Genomic DNA, 20,487 nt, shown 5'->3' on the forward strand with positions numbered 1-20,487 from the left:
ATTTGGATGTAGGGTTCTTGTAGTGTTAGCGCCTGTAGTTCGCTCACCCTGCGCAGCGAGGTGATGGCCACCAAGAAGGCTGTTTTCATTGTTAGCATTTGTAGGGTGGCCTTATGAATGGGTTCAAAGGGCGCTTTCATGAGCTCTGTTAGGACTAAATTGAGGTTCCATGCCGGTGGTGGCATCCTCTTTGGTGGTGCATTCCTCTTTGCCCCTTCCAGGAATCTTTTTACTATCTGTGAAGTAAAGAAGCTCTTCCCTGTTTCTCCTCTTGTGTATGCGACTAGCTCAGCTAGGTGTACTCTTAGCGAGGATGAACTTCGTTTTGCCTTCAGTAGGTGCGTGAGAAATCTTAGCACCGTTGATTCCCTCATCTTCTTGTGTAGCTTTTTCTTGCTGCACCATTGTGTAAACCTTTTCCATTTTGCCACATAGCACCTTCGTGTGCTAGGTCTCTCGTAGTACCCGCAGGGTGCTTTCAGGTAACATCAGGTGTGCAAACTCTAGGTCTTCAGGAGCCATGCTGCTAGGCTGAGGCTCTCTGGCTCTGGGTGTAGTACTTCTCCGTTTTGCATGGAGAGTAAGTCTTTCCTTTTCCCGAACTTGTGGGGTGCAGCCTGTGCAATTTCCATTATCTGTGAGTACCAGGTCTGCCTGGCCCACTGCTGTGCCACCAGGATCAGAGTCATGTTGCTGGTTCTGCACTTGTTGAATACTCCGTGTATCAGAGGTATCGGGGGGAAAAGCGTAAGAAAATGTTTTCAACCAGCTTATCCATAGGGCATTCCCCAGGGACCCTTCCCTTGGCTGCCTGGATGCGAAGTTTTGGCATTTTGCATTCTGGCGTGTTGCAAATAGGTCTATTGCCGATGTTCCCCACCTTCTGAATAGCCTTTGCGTTTCCTGTGTATTGAGCTCCCACTTGTTGGAGGATGATGTCTGTCTGCTGAGCCAGTCTGCTTCCACATTGTCCTACCCTGGAAGGTGTATGGCTAGCAGGTCTATTTTTAGTGGGATGGCCCATCTCCATATCTCCTGTGCTAGGTTCGATAGCGGGGCTGATTGTGTTCCTCCCTGTTTTTTATGTAGAACATTGTTGTCGTGTTGTCTGTCTGGATCAACACTATCGGGTTGTACAGTTTTGTCTGGAAGGTCTTCAGGGCAAGGAACACTGTCTTTAGTTCCAGGTACTTGAGTGTTTGACAGCATCCGCTGGAGTCCACAGACCCATCACCCTGAGCTTGCTCATGTGAGCTCCCCATCCTTTCTGGGATGCGTCTGTGGTGATGGTCACCGTTGGGGTCGGTGGTGTCAAAGGCTTCCCTTCCGTTATGCTCTCCTTATTTCACCACGACATCTCCTCCTGCACTGCGTGCGTTACAACCACTATATCTTCCCAACTTCCTGTAGCGTCTGACCATTTTTCTTGCAACCATTCCTGGAATGGTCTCATGTGGAGCCGTACATTTGAGACCAAATGTATGCAGGAGACCATCATGCCCATGATCTTGCTTGCCGTCCTCACTGTCAAAGCTCGCCCCTTCTGGCAGAGGCACGTCTCCTTCAGCAGGGCCATTGTTCTCTTGTCGCTGGGTAACAACCTGCTCTGTATGGTGTTGATCTCTGCTCCTAGGAAGATTTTTACTTGCTCTGGTTCCATTGAGGATTTCCCGCAGTGAATGGAGAATCCCAGGTCCGCCAGTGTACTTGTCACGCTCTGTGCGTTTTCTTTGCATGTCCTGTGTGAACTTGCCTTTATTAGCCAGTCGTCCAGGTAAGGGTATACATGTATTCCTTCCCTCCTTAGGTGCGCTGCCACTGCTGCGAGGCACTTTGTGAAGACCCTTGGTGCAGATTTTAGTACGAATGCTAGGGCTGTGAACTGGTAGTGATCTTTGTTGATGGTAAATCTCAATAGATGCTTGTGCTGCCTGTTCATTGGGATGTGCAGGTAGGCATCTTTGAGGTCTATGGTGGCCATGAGGTCTCAGTCTCTTATCTGAGGGATGACCTCTTGTAGGGACATCATCTTAAACCTTTGTGTCTTTATGTACTTGTTTAGGAACCTTAGGTCCAGGATGGGTCTCAGTGTTTCGTCCACCTTTGGTACCAGCAAGTAGGTAGAGTACACTCCCTTGTTCCTTTCTGTATGGTACTGGTTCGATGGCCTCCATTTGGAGGAGCTCCTTCGCTTCCTTTTGAAGTAGCTCTAGCTCCTTTCCTGACAGTGCCCTTCTTTTTGGTTTCCTGTTTGGCGGTGTCTTTTCCAGTTCTACACAGTATCCTAACTGTATGATGTTGAGCATATATTTGTCTGTGGTTATCTTCTTCCACTCCCGGAAGAAATGACTTAGCCTGCCTCCTACTGGTGTTACATGTTCGTTGATGTTCTGCCCGTGTAACCCTGTGTTGGTCTTGTTGTTCTCCACCCTGGCAGGAGTTTTGTGGGTGGGCATGTAGTGCGTGACGGAGTCACGTAGAGGTGGGTGGTTGGTCCCCTCTTATTTTGTCTACATCCATTCGCCCTCCCACGAAAGGACTGGCCCCTTTGCTGGTAGTGCCAGGTTGTTTTTGATGTCCTTATTGTGTTTGGCTCTCCCTGGTGGGACTGCTATAAGGTCTGGTGTGACGTTCCTGGGTGGTTTCCCCCTCTTCCGTTCGGTCTCCGCGACGGAGTACCCCTTTTCGTCCCCCTGAATTGTAAGCCCCCATGGACCTTGCAGTTTCGTTTTCATTTTTTTAGGCTAGGTGAGTTTTTCATCCACCGGCGCCCCAAACAGTGTCTCCCCATTGAACGGGGTGTTCAGAATGTTGTGCTGCACCTCTGGTTTGAAGCCTGAGATCCTGAGCCAGGCCTGCCTTCGCTCCGTGATTGCCAACATCATCAGCCTGCTGGACGTGTCAGCCCCGTCCAGGGTTGTTTTTGAAATTATCAGGGTTGTTTTGAGGCAAGAATTTGCCACATTTTTCCCCTCTTCCACAAGGTGTGAAGCTCTTTGTTGGTACTCATCTGGGAGGTGCTTGAGCAGCTGTCCAATCTCGTCCAGAATTTGGTACTGGTGCCTGTTTAGCAATGCGTTAGAGTCTGCCATGTGCCAGTGCACGGCTGCATTTCTTTCTAACTTCCTCCCAGTTAGGTCTATCCTCCGGCTTTCCTTGTCTGGTGGTGGCCCTGATGTTAGCACATTTGCTCTCTTCCTGGCGGTCGCCGCAATAATGGAGTCCTCCGTAACTGATCCTCGGATGTAGGGAGGGTCCTTAGAGGAGTGCTTATACTTCTCCGTCCTCTGCGTCACTGATCTGCTTGTTGCCTGTTCCTTGAACGTCTCTTTCCCCTGGGCCATGACACTCTACAGCATGGGGAGGTACTGGCTCCTAGTTTGTGTGGGGAGCAGGGTCTCCAAGAGGAAGTCTGCTTTCGGTTTTTCTTCATCCAGCTTGACTCCAAAAGCTGTTGCCGCGTTATTGATTACCATATTGTAGGCTCCAATGTCATCTGGCGGCGAAGGCCTCGAAGGGTACGTGTCCACGGCCTCTTCTAGGCTTTCGGTGTCGAGGTCCTGCCATTCCAGGTCCTGTGTCCCAGAGGATATTGGGCCAAGGACCGTCCGCTGATTGTCGTCGCCCTCCTCCTCTAAGTATAAGGCTTCTTCCTCTGGATTTTCCAGAATCTCAGGGCTTTTCAACGGCCTTTCCGCGTTGAAGTCCTCTTTCTCATCTATTTCGACGACCATTGTCTTTGGTTTTGACGGAATTGAGAATTTCTTCATTTTCTCATCGAACTCCTTTTTTTCCTTTGCAGGATGTTATCCATCTCTGCCTCGAGCCGTCTTTTCTTTCTCTCCATTTCAGCGGCCTGCTCGGCGTCTAATGGTTCAGCTCTTCTCTTCGACATATACGTCGACGTCGAAGCGACCTCCGGGTCCTTCTCTCTCGAAGCAGAACGTTCCTTTTCGGGGACAAACTTGGACGACCTTGGCTTTTCGCCGGTCTTCGCCGCCTGGAAGTCCTTTTCAAAGGATCCGCTGGGCTGTTTGTCCTTGGATGCAGCTGCAGTCGTCGAAATTTTCGGCGCCGGTGCTCTCTTCGAGGACTTAGACTCTGATTTTTGAGAGTCTGGCTCAGACGTTCGAGGGTCTGTCGGGGCTTTAGGGGCCGTCAAGTCTCCTACCTCTTTAGAAGTCTTCTTATCGGTCTCTACGACCGTGTAGTCTTCTCCGGCGACGTTGTCTTCCTCGTCAGTGGAGAGCCCCAGGTCTCGAAGGGACGGCGGTCGGCCCTTGCCCTGCATGTTGTAGTTGGCCCTTCTCTGTCGCTCTCTAACCCGGAGAGTCTTCGGTGTGAAGGCAGAACAGGCATTGCCCTTGCCCTGAATGTTGTAGTTGGCCCTTCTCTGTCGCTCTCTAACCCGGAGAGTCTTCGGTGTGAAGGCAGAGCAGGCGTTGCAGTCCTTGCTCTCATGGTCGACCGGTAGGCAGAGGATACACACCGGGTGCTGGTCCTTCTGCGCTTACTTGTGGTGGCAGTTACAGCAGAATTTAAAGGGTGTCTTGTCCATTTCTTGCGCTCAGGAGGCCCCCTGTGTGTGCATTCTCCGTTGGACGTCGAAGTTCTCGAAGTTCTCCTTCTTCGTCCCGCTCGATGGTGTAGTTTCTCGTCGTCTTCTCAATCCTTTTCGTGCAAAAATTGAATTTTTGGCGTCTTGTTTTCTCCAAACTCTGGAGCCCTTTCGGGAACGATCCAGACCCAACGGCGGAAAAAAGAATCCGAAGATGGCGCCCAAAGGTGGGAGCTTCCGCAGGAAGTGTGCTGACGCCACAGGAAGTACACCAAAAGGTGGGACGTCAACGCCCACCTGGGCGACGGAAAAAAAAAAAGAAAGAAAGAAAAGACTACGATTCCGGACCCAACCACTAAACCGCGGAATAATGCACAGCATAGTGAATCCAGAAAGATCTTCAAGCTGCAAAACACCGACAGGTAAACTATTTGTTTCCCCAGGGTTAAGTGTGCCAGGTGTTGAACCACAAGGGTGACGCCCTGGTGTTCTAGCCACGTCCAGAGGCACAGAGCCTCCTGACAAAGAGTCCACGACCCCACCCCGACCTGTTTGTTGCAGTATCACATGGTGGTGGTGTTGTCCGTGAACACCTGCACTACACTTCCACGGACAAAGGGAAGGAATGCCTTCAGTGCAAGTCGGATCGCCCGCAGCTCCAGAAGGTTGATATGGAGCCGGGACTTCGCCGGAGACCAGAGGCCTCTGATCTCCGCCTCTCCCATGTGAACCCCCACAATCCAGGAGGAACGCATCAGTCACTACTACGTGCTTCGGTTGGGGTAGGGAGAGGGATCTGCCACTGACCCAATCGCAGTCCGTGAGCCACCACTGCAACTGACTCTCAGTGCCCTCTGAGATCAGGAGGTGGTCGGAGAGGTTGCCCTGATGCTGTGCCCACTGAAACTTCAGGTCCCACTGCAGAGCCCGCATACGCCACCTGGCGTGATGCACCAGAAGGATGCAGAAGGCCATCAGCCCCAGGAGCCACGCCGTCAACCTGACCGAAACTCGGGATAAAGGCTGAAAGATCGGAATCAGAGCCTGAATATCCCGAACCCGCTGTTCGGGGGGATAAACCAGAAACTGCGCCGAGTCCAGAACCGCTCCGATGAAAAGGAGCTTCTGAGAGGGAACAGGTGCGACTTCGGCACGTTGATGGAGAACCCCAGTGAGTGCAGGAGGTCGGCCATAGTCTGGAGGTTGGAGACGACTGTCTGGGGCGAGCCCGCCTTCAACAACCAGTCATCGAGATAGGGGAAGACTGAAACCCCTGATATGCGCAGATGAGCTGCGATCACCGCCATCACTTTCGTGAACCCCCCAGGGGCGCTGGTAAGGCCGACGGGGAGCACGGTAAACTGAAAGCACTCGTGGCCTACCGTGAACCGCAGGTAGCGCCGGTGGGCCGGCAGGACGGGGATGTGGAAATATGCGTCCTGCAAGTCCAACGCTACCTGTCAGATAAATACCAGAAAGAAGGTACAACGCACCGGAATACTATGGAGCTTCCACAGGAGCAGCGCTCTTCGGAGGACCAAGACTCAAACGTGAGCAATGGTTCCCAACTCCCCTGCCCTACTACAGCGAAATAAATTCACTCCCAGCAGGACGGGGGAAGGGGGAAAATGGGATAACAAGAGAGACTCCACTACTATGCCCGCTTCTCCTGAATTCTTAGCTAGGATGGCTCTGGCATCTGTAATTACAAAATAACAGAATTAACTTGTGTGGTTCTATCACAATGACTCCTAACTTACACCACCCCCACTCACTAAGCATACCTGTGCTACACAGTGGAATAGCCTCTCTCTGAAATGATGCTGGAGAATTCAACTGTTCATGTGACTGAAATTTGTGGAATAAATTCTCATGAAGCGCTGCCAGTCTTTATTAAGTCTTTAAGGATTCAGCTACACTCACAAGGCGAGTATTTAATAACAGATAACTCACCAACAGCGGGTACAAGCAACGGACTCGGACACACCACAGAAATAACCTCGACGAAACTCATGAGATAAGAGCCTCCAAAGACCTGGAAAGCTGCCAAATGTATCTTCTCTTCTCCAGAATGTCAGGCAGCTAAATATACAAACTTAAATAAGAGCCCCTGAAGGACAAACTCAAAACTGCTGTGAGAGGATTAATTGGACACCTACTCGTCACAGAAAAATTCAGTTGAAGTGCGTCGCGTTCAAGGAACGCAAACACAAACTTGAAAATAATTGCAGAACACTAGACCGCTAACCTGCGATCTCGCTTCGTGATCAGAAGTCTAAACGGAAAGGGGAGGAAAGGAGGACAATTCTTCTTTTAGCGCTATCTCAAGGAAGGGAAATGACGGAGTCTGCACCAAGGGGAACAAAGCTGTTTTCTTCTGCACACAAATCGTTTGGGAGCAGTGAAGGAGCACAGATTGCCGTTCCTGACACTACCATTCAGTCTCTAGGGTCCAGGGCAGCTGGGACCTGAGCTAAACTCAGCATCTTGAACTTCTCCTTCCGTAGGAAGCAGTTTACGCTCCGGAGGTCCAAGATAGGGCGTAGGCCTCCTTTGCCCTTCTTGGGTACCAGAAAGTATTGGGAGTAGCAACCACGTCCTACTTCTGGCCCGGGAGCACGCTCGATGGCCCCCTTGCCCAAGAGGGCCATAACTTCCTCCTGCAGAAGTTGCAAATGATCCCCCGACATGCGGTGGCATGGCTGGAGGGGTTGCCTCGAAGGGGAGGGAGTAGCCCCTTCGGATGATTTGCAGCACCCACCTGTCCGACGGGATGGAGTGCCAGTGGAGGAGGTGATGGTGGACCCTGCCCCCCACTGGCGTCGAATGGGCCTGAAATCTCAGACTTGGAAGGCTTTGAGGCAGATGCTGCGGGAGCGGATGTGGGCTGACCTTGCCGTGGTCCCCCAGAAGCGCCACGGCGGTTACCACGAGCACGTTGAGGCTGGTTCTGCGGTCTGTGGCTGGCAGGATGTGTGGGGGTGCCCCTGCCTTGGCCACGAAAGGAGCGACAAGCAGAAGTTTGCTGGCGCTGGCCAGACAGGCCCAAGGACTTGGCTGTAGCCCTGGAGTCCTTGAAACGCTCAAGCGCACTGTCTGCTTTGTCGCCAAATAGGTGACGGCCATCGAAGGGCATGGCCTGGACATCTCCCAAGAAATTGGTGGACCTCAGCCAGGAGTGGCGGTGAACCGCCACCGGCGTGGAAATCGCCCTTCCCAGCAAGTCCGTGGTATCCAGTCCACACCTGATGGAATAACGCGACGCATTGCGCCGCATCCCGCCCCTCCGCAAGGGCTTGGGCGAGCCGGGCCCCCTCCGGACACTGGGGCAGCACGTCCGCAACCGTGTCCCACAAAGAGTGGGTATAACAGCCCAAAAGGCAAGAGGTGTTTATGGACCGCAACCCCAAACTCAATGAGAACAGTTTCTTCCCAAACTGATCAAACCTTTTGTATTCCCGATCCGGAGGAGCGGTCGGAAATGCAGTCTGGGACGTAGAAGCCTGGATCACCTGGCTCTCGGGGGTAGGGTGCACGGACAGAAAGCTAGGGTCGCACGGAGCCGAGGGGTGGCGTCTGGCCACGTTCCGATCCACAGGGGACACTATGGAGGGCTTGGACCAGGTGCCCATCAGAATGTCCGTGAGGGCCTCATTGAACGGCAGTAGAAGCTCTGAGGAGCTTACTGGCGGCTGAAGCACCTCAGTGAGGTTAGTCCTCACGGCCGAAGCAGGGAGTTCAAGAGCCAAGGCCTTGGCTGCCCTGCGCAACACCACACCATACCATACGTAGCACCCTCCTCCGTAGCCACGGAGGGAGGAGAGATTAATCCAGTGTTGGGCAATGTGTCCAAACCACTGGCCTCCCCTAGCTCATCTGCCCAGTCCTGGCTCAACTGGCACTGCTGTGCCAGAGGGCCATCAGACCCCTCCCAGTCCTCCCCTTCATCCATTTTCTGGTAAACAGACTGGAATGACGGAGCCGGGTCGTAGGTGAAGGCCTCACGCGGCGCAGGACCGGGGCTGAAACTGGGGCCGACTTCATCCGAGGATGGCGCCGGGAGCGACACCATTGGGGTCGGCGCCAGCGGAGGAGTCGTACGGTCAACTGGTGTCAACCGGCATCCAGGCATGGATCCCACGGCGGCCGGCCGCACCGAAGTCGACGACGGCGCCGGAGCCACCAGCCCACAAGTCGGGTCTGCGGGGCCCGAAGGCCCGCCGGCAGGCCTCAACGGAGGGAAGGGAGTCCTCAGGGCAATGAGGAAATCACGAATCTCCTCCAGCGTCACTCGCAGGCCAGGGCCTGGAGGGTATGGGCCTGGAGGCGGCGCCTGCGGCTCCGACAGAGCCACGCGGGCGGTGTCGCCTGAACTCTAAGCCGCGTTGTGCGAGCAGCGTGGGGAGTCTGAAGAGTAATGTCGCCTCTTCGACAACTTCTTGGAGTGCCTCGACTTACCGGAGGACTTGGAGCACGACGAGTGTTGTCGATGACTCTACGAGTGACGACTGCGGCTCCGCGACCGGTCCCTCTACTTCCTCCTCGACCGGGACCACGAGCAGCGCAGAGCAGACTGCCGGATCTCGAGTAGCTTGCAGGACTGCTCCCATCTAGCTTTCGAGGTCAAGGCCCGGCAGTCGGGGCACGACTTGTTGTCGTGGTTGGCCCAGAGGCAGTAGAGACACCGATGGTGGGGGGTCATCAACGACATCAGGCGGTGACCGGCATCTCACGGCTTGAAGCCAGGCATCCCTACGGCACCAGGAGTCGAAGACGACTCGAAAAAGAGATCCAAAATAGATCAAAAAATTACTAAGACAAATGACTGCTCTCCCCGGATCTGCGCTAGCTGGCGCGGAAAAAAGAATAACTTAAGTCAGCACATGAGGGCGGCGTCTAAGTACTCCGACGTTATTCCGGCGATCACGACGTCAACCGAGCCGCAGACGCCTACAGATGTGCAAGGGTACTGCTGATGAAAACTTTCCGGATCCAGCCTGACGCTTGGGGATATTCTAAGGTAAGGAATCTAACACAAACCCGTTTCTTTCGGATAGGTAGTGCATGTACTGAAAGCAGAACTTGCTTCCTAACCACAAGATAATTACAGCAAATATATATGAAGTTCATGCTCACCTTACACACATTACATAATCCACTTCAGGGTGTCCAGGAGCGAACTTCAGTGTATTCTTACATGCATCGTACGGAGACCAAGGCAGAATGGGCTAATCCCAAAAAGGACAGTGCAGGGTGAGCATTGTGAAAAACAGGTTGTGTGTGTGAGTATTTAAGACCCAACTTACTTTACTTTTCTAAGGTTTATAAAGTGAATAGTGCTCATGTGGTAATGGTAATACCATTAGCAGTCCTTGAAAAGGCAAACTGGAGGTATGAAACTGAGAAATACCAGGTTATAAGGCACATGGGCAGCTTGCACAGAGTTGAAAAGGAGGCAAGTAGATGCCTAGGATCTACTCAGAATGACATCTGCAGTTGCTACTAGCTATTTCAGCTGTCAACTCAATTAGAGCCTAAGACAACACTGCTATTCTAATCACCACATTTGTCTGCTCCTGAAAAAAAAAAAAAATAGGAACAGCACCGTGCAGCTCTCGAATCAGCAATTGAGAAACTCAATTCCAAAAATGGCAAAGTAGCAGTTCCCAAAAAGAGGACCAAAGCACCACTGCTGCACCACCATGCAAGAACTGCAGTGGGCACACTCAAGTGGTAACAATGTTATGTGATGGGTGCAGCCATTTCCAATTGAATAGGTAATTTCTTCAAAGACACAATCCAACAATTCTCCTTAGGAACATTCAAGTGGCAATTAACCAAACGTAAAATTAATTTGATCTTGTAAGCAAGTGGGAAGCAGATAAGGGATATATTCATTTATTGAACTGTCAAAAATGAGCTCATCGAAAATAGTAAGTGGGGTTTTAAAAGAAACACAATGGACTAGTTCATCTTAGTTTTGATGGATCTATTGGTGGTGCTATGTCCATGGAACCAGTTTTATGTATGCTTCCTGAGTGGACAGGCCAATGTAAATGGTGAGAGTAGTAGTATTTTAAATAACTATAGATTAAAGTGTCACTACAGTCTTAGCTTGATAATTCCACTTTACTTAAAGTAAACTGAAATGACCATCAACCTTATGTCTGATATTACAGTATTGCTTGGAGACTGATTTTGTAATAGAAACTGAAAACCAAAAAAAAGGTGCACAGAATTATTGTGATAACTGCATAAGTGACAACGGGAGATAAGTGCAACTGACTAATATTGAGATCATACATACTACTACACAATGCAGGAATAGTAATGCTCAATAATAGAGGGACACAAATACACAGGAACAGACAATATTCTTCACACAAGAAAATATTTGAAGGTGCAAAAAAAAGAATAGTGTATGTGCTCATGTATGCTAGAAACATGTCAAGTCACATTTGTTAATCCCTTGTTTTATTTCAACTAATAACAGGCTGTCCATTAAACAAATTTTAATTCAATTAGACTGACAGTGCCAGAAAAAAGTATGACTGAACATACTCATCTGAATCATCTGTTGTTGCGTGATTGGTCTTGAGCCCGGCATACTGTTTGATCTTGCTGGAAGGCCTGCCATGGCACCACCTAGCGTAGGCCTGGGCATGGATGAATTATAGTCTGGTCCAGGTCTCCCGCCAGCTACAGGATTAGATTGTTCCATACGATTCACTTTTGGATTCTGAACGCCCCATTCACCTGTTGGATGCTGGTTCATACTCATACTTCTGTTCGGGGCACATGCTAAAAATGAAAGAGAAAGCCATTCTAAACATGCTTTCACAAGTATTTGATGCAGGAATTGTTTACAGTTAATAGGAAGATATTACTTGGTGATATGTGGAAAAGCAAAGGTAAACACAGGCAGGTTAATGAGATTTGAACAAATGTCACTGGAAAGGCTACTGACCTTTGGAGCACTTCTACTCCCCTCAATACAGGATTTACGCATGAGAATGAGAATTTCAGGTAAGTTTAATTGTCACTTTAATCCTTCTGTAATCACCACCTCCCAGCCTCCACTTACAATAATAATTTCCATGTGTCCTCTAATCAGCAACACAGTGCTTTAAACAAAAAAACAGGACACAGCAAAAGACGTAAGAACCATGGAGCAGAAAAGAAAGATGAAATGAGAGCCAGAGAGCGAGACAGAGGGCCCAAGAGACAGAGCAAGACACCAACAGAGAGAGCAAAGGAGAGAGAGAGAGAGAGACAGAATAAAGGCCAAAAAGAGAGCAAGAATTGGGATGCATCACCTGCGCTGCTCGCTGTTTCTGCCCCGGTGGGACTACCTGTCATTGGGAGAGGCTGACCTTTCAACAGGAGCCATGGTAAGAAGATTTGCTTAATTCTACGTCTTAGTAGTTCTACTTCAGTGAAACATTAACTTCAGAAATGGGAAAACGGAAGCTAGCATTCAACCCTGCAGGCAAGGGAAAAAAATCAAGTAATAATACCCCAATAACAAACTATCTGAAAAACGCAATGGGGCTAATTAATAATGAAATCGTTAATGTTGAGGAACGTCTAGCTGCTACCAAGACAGCATTAAAGGCAGTCATAAAGGAACTGATACAGTAGCCATAGATATTGGAATGAACACTGATAATTCCCAAGGGGATAGCATGTTGGCTTGGCAACATACACAAAAAGCTCCATGTGTCTCGAACTCGCCATTGGAGATATCAGTCTTATCAAATAATACTGACCTGATATTCCCCACCCCTGTTACAAAGAGGAGTAAACAGAACAAAACAATAGCAATTGAACTCACGTTGCAGACAAAAAAGACTAAACCCAAAAAATTATCTGGGGTTGGGGATGTTCCAATACCAAAGTATTGACAAAATATGGAAAACCCATTTACAAAACTCCATGGAAAAACGGACACCATCGAAAGGAGACAGCTGGCTGAAATAAAAACGGTCAAAAGTGAAGCTACTCAGATTGCAAAAATTATTACAGATCTATCTCTTAGATAAAACTTTAAGTGCAACCAATCATAAGGACCTAGATAACAGGCTTGCTACAGGACATCGCCCACATGTGGTGACCAATACCACTCAATCGGATCTAGTGACCCCTTGTCAAGCGAAAGTGAATATAGCCATACAATCTTGGTCTTCTGATCCTACCAATATTGATGCGGCTAGAACAACAACTAATAGTAATGGGAATAAGTGCGCTACAATTTTTAGGTCAACAAGGAATCGTCAAGACTCTTTACATTTACTACCATAGGCACCACGTTATATAATTGTCCAGAAAAATGTCCCGAAGCGGACAGAAAAGGCTACAGAGTAATGGAGGGACCTGAAGAACAAGGTTGTGTACTGGTTTACTAAGAATAGCAATTAACCATCCCTTTCAAAATATCAGCATAAGAATAGTAAATTGGGTTGGTAACTCAATAAAATGCGGCCAAGGGGACTGTGATGTTGTAACTTTTCATCGTCCAGAGATGGTAAAAGCACTAATCAATGAATTTCCTAATAGAGCTGCAATAAAACCAAAACATCAAGGTGATATTATTGCAGTCTTGTTGGTGTATTTTTATAAACCTTGTGTTGAACAATTTCTTCCATGCTAGTAAAAAACCTGCTCCTGTAGATCAGTACATTCTTGTACCATTGATAAATAGATTTTTATCTTAGACGATGTAGTGAACTTTGACTACAAGAGGATATAGATTAAATAACTGTCATTTTTCAAGGCATCCAAAGTAAAGGCAAGCCCACCTGCTGTAAATTCCACCCAAATAAGTCTATCACATGCAAATCAGATTGCTATTACATGGAACATAGCTGGAATAAGATATAAGATAAAAGATGAAGAGTGGCTTGAATCCATTAAATATTGTACTATAATTTCTTTTTTTAACAAGAAACCTGGTATACTGATCTTTTTCACATTGATGGCTTTTTAACAGTTTTCACCCCAGCGACCCCTTCCTGGAATGTAAAGGGTAAAGGAGGATAAGCCACACTAGAGGTGTATGTCAATTCGCAGTTTTTTCAATTTTTGTGGTTTTAAACTACCGGAAACCTGTGTATATTAACATTTTTAAAACACACCAGGGGTGACTGCCTAATCATTTGGGTGGTTGATTTTAATTGTAGGGAATGTGATACATTGGAAGGAGAACATTGTGGCTATAGGGATGAATATGATGGTTATCCCCATTTCCCCCATAACTTAAATGGAGACACAATTAATGGCGTAATGCACAAATAGAACCTTGAACTCCTAGAGCAGTTAAGTGCAGAAGGACAAACGACTATACCAACTTACCAAGGTGAGAGACACTCCTCGACCATTGATCATATCCTGATCTCTGGAAATGGCAGAGGACATATTGAAATATTGAAGTAATACAAAGTCCATTTAGTGATCATCATCCACTCTTCCTGACTCTTGGATTTAGCACGAAGCACCATGAGAGGGTGTGTTTAGCTACTGACATTGAAACGCAGGGAGTGAATGGTATTAGTATTAAATAGTCACGTGTTAATCCTTCATTTCTAGATAAAACTGTAAATGATAAATAAGATTAGGATATTTCTATGAGGAGAGATTCCACAGATTTACATATTATGGCATATTGTAATATTACCTCCACAATTTCAGGAGATTTAAAAATTAAAAACAAAAAAAAGACTACACCAAAGACCCAGATGGTTTGACCAACAATGTTCCAAAGTAAATCAGGCCTTAAAGGCCAAGCCTAGAGACAGCGAAAGGATAACAATATTAAGGAAATTCTACAAACAGACTTTAAATAAAAGGAGAGCAAACATATGGGAACTAGCTTGGGGAAAATTTAGTACAAGCGTCAGACACACGGGATGTAACTATTTTGGAAAATAGTAAATCGTCCCTTTTTTAAAGATCAGGCCGCAGTTAAGATCGAGACTTTGGCACAGCCTTCAGATTGGCCAATGTATTTTGGGCATATTTCTAATCCAAATAATGATGAATTATTACCTTTTGAAAATAGTAACTTTCAAACTATAGGCTCCCCAAACTTGATTGAGATTACTCTAGATGAGATAACAGCTGCTCTCGATAAATATGCAAATGAGAAGGCGCCCGGTTCCGATTGGGTACCTATTGATATTTTTAAGGCAGACACGGATTTTTGGGCCCCAATCTTAAGAGTCTGCAATGCTACAGCGGGAGGCCTACTGCCTGCATCTTGGATGGAAAGTGTTATTGTTCCTATCTTTAAGAAAGGAGATAGAGGTGATGTAAAATGCTATTGTCCAATATCCTTCCTTGACTCAACATCAAAATTGATGGGGAAAATTATTTTGGAAAGTTTTGAAATTTTGGCAAATAATCTAGTCCTTACAGAATCCCAATATGGGTTCAGAAGAGATATAGGGTCTATTGAGCGGTGTGTTCATCTCCACATAATAATTGGTAAATATACACTCTCCAAAAATGGCCATCTACATTTATGCTTTGTGGACTTAACAAGTGCTTTTGATGTAGTCAATCTTGTAAAACTATGGCAGATCTTAGCGGGATGGGTGCCCCCACCAAAATCATTATTTATCACAAATATATGAATTATTAACCCAAAGGCAAATGCACTCCCCTTTTTTTAGAGTAACGCACGGGATAAGGCAAGGTTGCGTCTTTGTCTTCCTCTATATCAACGATGTGGACAAATGCCTGCAAAAGTTGAACGCCTATGCACCTAAAGTTGCTAACCGCGTTACTAGGGTCCTTCTGTATGCGGTGACGCGGTTTTGTATTCTAGAACCGCAAATGGACTTCAGTGTAATTGAAATTGAAAAGGAACTAAAACTTAAGTTAAAAAAAACATTCATAATGATCTGAGGAAAAAGGAAACAAAAAACCAGGAGACATCATGTTGAGGGTGTGCCAATAGCAGAACACCTTTTTTGTATCTGGGTCTAATTTATACAACTGAGGAATACTGGGGAGCACATATTGATCTATGCAAATCAAAATTCTTACGGTCAACAGAAGCCATTTTTAGATTCTCCCCAAAAAATCGGCAATAAGCCAATCAGGGAAATGTTGACTCTGTACAGGAATAAGTCCCTCACAGGAACCTGTTATGGCACTGTACTATGGGGACGGGCTAACCACACTGCACTCCAAACTCAGGAAAACATTTTTAAAGAGGCTATTAGCATTTCGTAAGTCAACTCATTCATATATTGCACATAAAGAATAAGCAGTTCCTTACATTAATGGCTATATTAGTATAGCTGCTCCCACTGTTTGGTATGGGATTTGGAGAAAGGATGGAACCAAATTTACTCAGGAAATTATAATTATTGCCTTGCTCTCTAATATAGTACAAAAATCCCATGACTACTATATATTGATAAACTTTTAAATTAATGTGTTGAGAAGGTTGATTTTAATGACCCCACGAATGTCCTATGCTGTTGGAAAAAAGACTTAAAAACAGGGCTCATAGGAGCAAGAGAATCATTAAGATAAACAGAGGCAAGCTCTAAACAGATTATGACATTGTGAAGGGCCAATTGCGATAGGTATACAACAATACTTACTTCAGGTAACAAACCTACAACATAGGTTTGATCTTACAAGGTTGAGAACGGGTACCCTTCACTACCTAATAGCATTTCCTGCCATGGGCAAATGGAACCAAATTCTTCCAAATTGCCCTTGTGACGGAAAGTCACATTAGTCAACACTACATTTTATTCTCTTATGTAATTTTTATAGCGATATTAAGAAGAGTATCTTACGACCTTTAATTCTTAATAGAAAATTGTATTTTTATAAGTCTGCTGCTAATTTTCTTTGTAGCTTAAAAAATGATAAAGTATGTAACGCAGCAGTCCTTTTTATACAACTTGCAACTAGGAGAAGAAAGTCTAATTCACACCTTGAAGACTTATTTCATGTAGGAATAAAGGATTTATTGTAGATTGGTGTCCCTTACAATAAATATTACTTTTTGAATTTATGGGAAATGTTTAAATACTGTCTCTATTTACATTTGCACACTCATAGTAATTTCTACTGTCTATTCGTGAAATTCCTACAAGATATCTGCCTGTAAATCAACCTATGTACTGTATAATTGATGTGTGATGGTGACATTTTTAGAATGTTTCTAAAATGTATACCATGATGAATGTGTTTTAACAGTATTGGCTATTTGATCTATTATGAGGAATTTATTTTTAGAATGCTTTTATTGTAGTACTTTTTAGAGCTAAATTGAATTGAGAGAGGAAGAAAGACAGAAAATCAGAATAAGAGCCAAAAAGAGCAAGAGAAAGAACAAAGAAAGCCTGAGAGGGAAGAGAAAGAGTGACAGACCCATACATAGACAGAGTGAGCATCAGAGTGCCTGTGAAAGAGACAGCCAAGGGGACAGCCAGGGAGAGAGCCAGAAAAAGAACCAAGTCAGAAAGAAAGCTAGAAAGAGGCACAAAGAAGGCTACGGGGGGGGGGGTGAGAGAAAGAGGCACAAAGAAGGCGACGGGGGGGGGGGGGTGAGAGAAAGAGGGAGTAACACATAGGGAGAGAGCCAGAGCAGGGCAGACGTATGCATAATCAAGAGAGAGAGAGAGAGACAAGAACCAAAGACAAAGAGCAAAAACTTCAGAGTGCAATTTGTGGACATGGTCTGAGGCACAGACCAATGGTTGCAAGAGATATTTGTGAAAGGTTATAGATGCGGATAACAAAGAGTTACGGGGCTATGGGCAAAGAGGCCTCTATTCAAAGTGCCTGGACACTTCACAGGGCAATACTAAGGCCTGAATTACTTGCAGTATATCCCTGTAAGTCAATTGAGATCACAAGTTAAATTCCCTGAGATAGGGAATAACCTGTCAGTCCCAAAATAACCTCATCCTTTAAGAGTGTTGTAGGAAGCTGACTCTCCTTATATAGTGTACCAAAACTAGGTACACTGTGCAGAAAGTCTAGGCAACCCTTACTGGTTTACAAAGCCACAAGTAATAATCCTAAATGATCTCTCTTGTGGTAGTGTGGGCAAGCTGTTTGGGTTTATCAGGGAGTAGGTCGAAGCATTTGAGGTACTCAAAGGCAAATGGGACACTCCAGAATAAATCTGAGTCCAATTTAGAAAAATAACACATTTGTATACACATTTCAACAACGAGAACTTCCTGATCAAGTAAGTACTTTGAGTTGTTGATTTTTACAAGTAAGTAAAATGTTTACTTAAATGCGTTTGTGTGTGGCAATGCTTTCCTATGGGGAAAAAGGCATATACTGCATACAGTTACTTGCAAAATGTTTCTGGGGTCCCCTTCTGGACTTAAGGTGGTAGGAGGCTCAGGTCTAAAATAAAACCAGCCGTTAGTCTTTACCTGCTTTGGAGCGCCGGGTGAAGAGGTGCTGGTCAGGTTGGTAGAAAGAGGCTGCAGTGGTGCAGGAGCTCCCAGGGTGGGGGTTGTGGGGGACCTGGGCTGGAGCGCTCAGGTGCAGAGTGGCTAGGTCGGCTGGGCTGGTGCATCACAGGCAGGCACTGTTGGCCTCGCTGGCAGAAGGGACAAAATAAATAGGACAGCTGGGCCATTCTCGAAGTGGGTCTCTGCAGTGGTGTCGTCTTTTGACAGCTGCTCGGTCTTGGAGTCTGGTGTGGACTCAAACAGGCTTTGGTTGCTGCAAGGGGTCCTGCACCCTGGTTACTGGTTCTGTGAGGCTCTGGTTGGTCCTGGCGTCTTCTCACTCGGAGAAGAGACAGATCTGACCTTCTGGAGCATGGAGACCTCTTCCTCAGCATTGCTGCATCATGGAACCAGGGAGGGGGGCCGCAGAATGGTAGACCGGACTTTGCCTGTAAGCTGCACGGGTGTAGAGGGCCCCTCTACTCCAAGTGAAATTTCTGGCAATTAGCAAAGTGCTGGCACCCTATCGAGGTTCTTGGAAGATGCACAGCGGCAAAACAAGTTGCTTTGTTGCAATTGTTGGGACAGGTGCAGGTAGGAAGGGTTTGGCACCAAAAGGTCCACAGGCGGTCCTCAGTTCTCACTTCTTTGCCCTTTGTCCTCTTCTTGTATCCATAGAATCTGTGATCCTGTTGTCAGGGGTGCTACTTAAATGTTCAATTTAGGAGCGTTAAAGGAAGTGTAATGTAGTAGCTAATGGGCTACTTACCTTTTGGGGTGCCTTTACATTTAGGATAATGACAAATACATTGAGAGTGTGGGTCATCAGTGTAAATGTTCTTGCTGCCACAAGATAAACGTTGTTAAAAGAGAACTCTTCTCTTGGTCACTCATGGTGACAGGTCTTGTTAGACCAATAAATCTCCCTGGTCCAGAAATGGAAGCAAATCACTTTCCGCCCACAATCATTAAATGCTTGCAGGCACAGAGGCAAACTGGTCTTTTGGAGGCTCACTACAAAAAAGGTAGTGCCCTGTTAGAGTGCTTTTGAGAGCAGTTCTACGTAGGGGGTAAAGTGGGTAGCCAGGGACCACACCAGACATCCCGCTGCAGGCGCCTGCAGTACTCACTGAACCCATTTGCAAAGTAAGGTCTGTCCCCTTTTAAAGTGCAGGTGGAAGTTGACCTGGAACTGTGAAACACAGCAGTTTGTGAGAAGTGTCCAAATTTCACTAAATGCCCTGCCACCAGGAAATTTGTGAATTCACAGCTGCCATAGTGGTAGCACATTCTTGAGAATGGGTGGAGGACGCTGGCTCTTTATAGAATATATTAAAACGAGATACATCGTGCAAAGAGTCCAGGGGCTCGCTCTAGCAATCTCAATGTGCTCTTCTAGGGGGTAGTGTGTTTGAGCAGGCGTAGGCTTATCAGAGAGGAGTGCAAGACATCAGCAAATAAAAACAATAGTCAAGTAATACACGCGACTCAATAAGGAGATCCATAATCATTTAGCAACATTTTTTAACACACTGTATCTTTATATATGTTTAGACACCAGAGTCAATTCGTACAGGTATGTACGTTTTTCAAGAGAAATACTGTGGAGTTCAAAAAGTCGACACAGGGCAATTTTTGGAAGCTGCAATGAAATCCTATGGGAGAAAAAGCAAATGAGCCATTCAGGTAAACTACAGAGACTTACGGGACCAATCTCCAAGAGTTAAGGCGAGTGGTGGGTAAGGTCCAAGGCAACACCAGCAGAACACCACCAGCGGCACGAAGGCAGACGGGTGGAGGGGCGAAAAACAGCTTTGGGTGACCAATGCTACTCTAGGGGGATCGGTTTTTCGAAAAGAGGATGCAGGCTCAGACTGGGAGGCCAGTCGGGCTTAACCAACAAGGGGGCTCAGGACTCAACATGCTGAGGGACCCCTCTGGACCTCTTTTCCACGGCTCATGGACCCAGGGGTGCAGAGGTGTCTTTAGGCATAAAATGTTCCTTACCAGAAGCAGACACGGTTAAAGGGGTGGCCAGTGTGCAGAGGCGTCCGGGGGCGGACAGTTCACTGGGGCGAAACAACTGTGTACTTGGTCTCTAGAGGACTAGGGGACCACAATGACACCATTGGCCCAGTTCAATTTGGCCTTGGTGTGATGGTATAAGTGGTGTCTTCAGACGTCAGATCTCTGTTGTCACAGAGTCCTCACAGGGGTCTTTGGATGCCTGCAGGATGTTGGAAGCAGATCTGCTACTTCTCGGGAGGTCTTGGTTCAAGTGCTGGCACATCTCCTGGGCTTTGGGGACACAGCAGCTGCATGAACAGTAGCCTTTTGGCTATTTACCCTTTGGGGTCACTACGCCCACTATATGACCACTTCCTGTGGGAAGTGGGCATAAACCTGTACTGGAATTCCAAGTAAAAAATGGGGCACTTTCCTACAATGGGGTGCACCATCTTGGTCTGCGTTAATAACACCTTTTAAAAGGCA

General features: G+C 46.9%; 1 protein-coding gene across 5 annotated transcripts in view; it reads right to left on the reverse strand.

Annotated features, from left to right (window-relative positions):
- The window catches only part of NCOA3 (nuclear receptor coactivator 3), a 551,775-nt gene that overhangs the window by 234,278 nt on the left and 297,010 nt on the right, over positions 1-20,487 (reverse strand). For all 5 annotated transcript variants that reach the window (XM_078651867.1, XM_078651866.1, XM_078651869.1 and 2 more), the window contains one exon: positions 11,120-11,359. In XM_078651867.1, the coding sequence (XP_078507993.1) occupies positions 11,120-11,359 (240 nt within the window). The remainder of the gene's footprint in view (positions 1-11,119; positions 11,360-20,487) is intronic.

Source organism: Lissotriton helveticus, chromosome 7 (assembly GCF_964261635.1).
Source record: "Lissotriton helveticus chromosome 7, aLisHel1.1, whole genome shotgun sequence".
NCBI classification, from domain to species: Eukaryota; Metazoa; Chordata; class Amphibia; order Caudata; family Salamandridae; genus Lissotriton; species Lissotriton helveticus.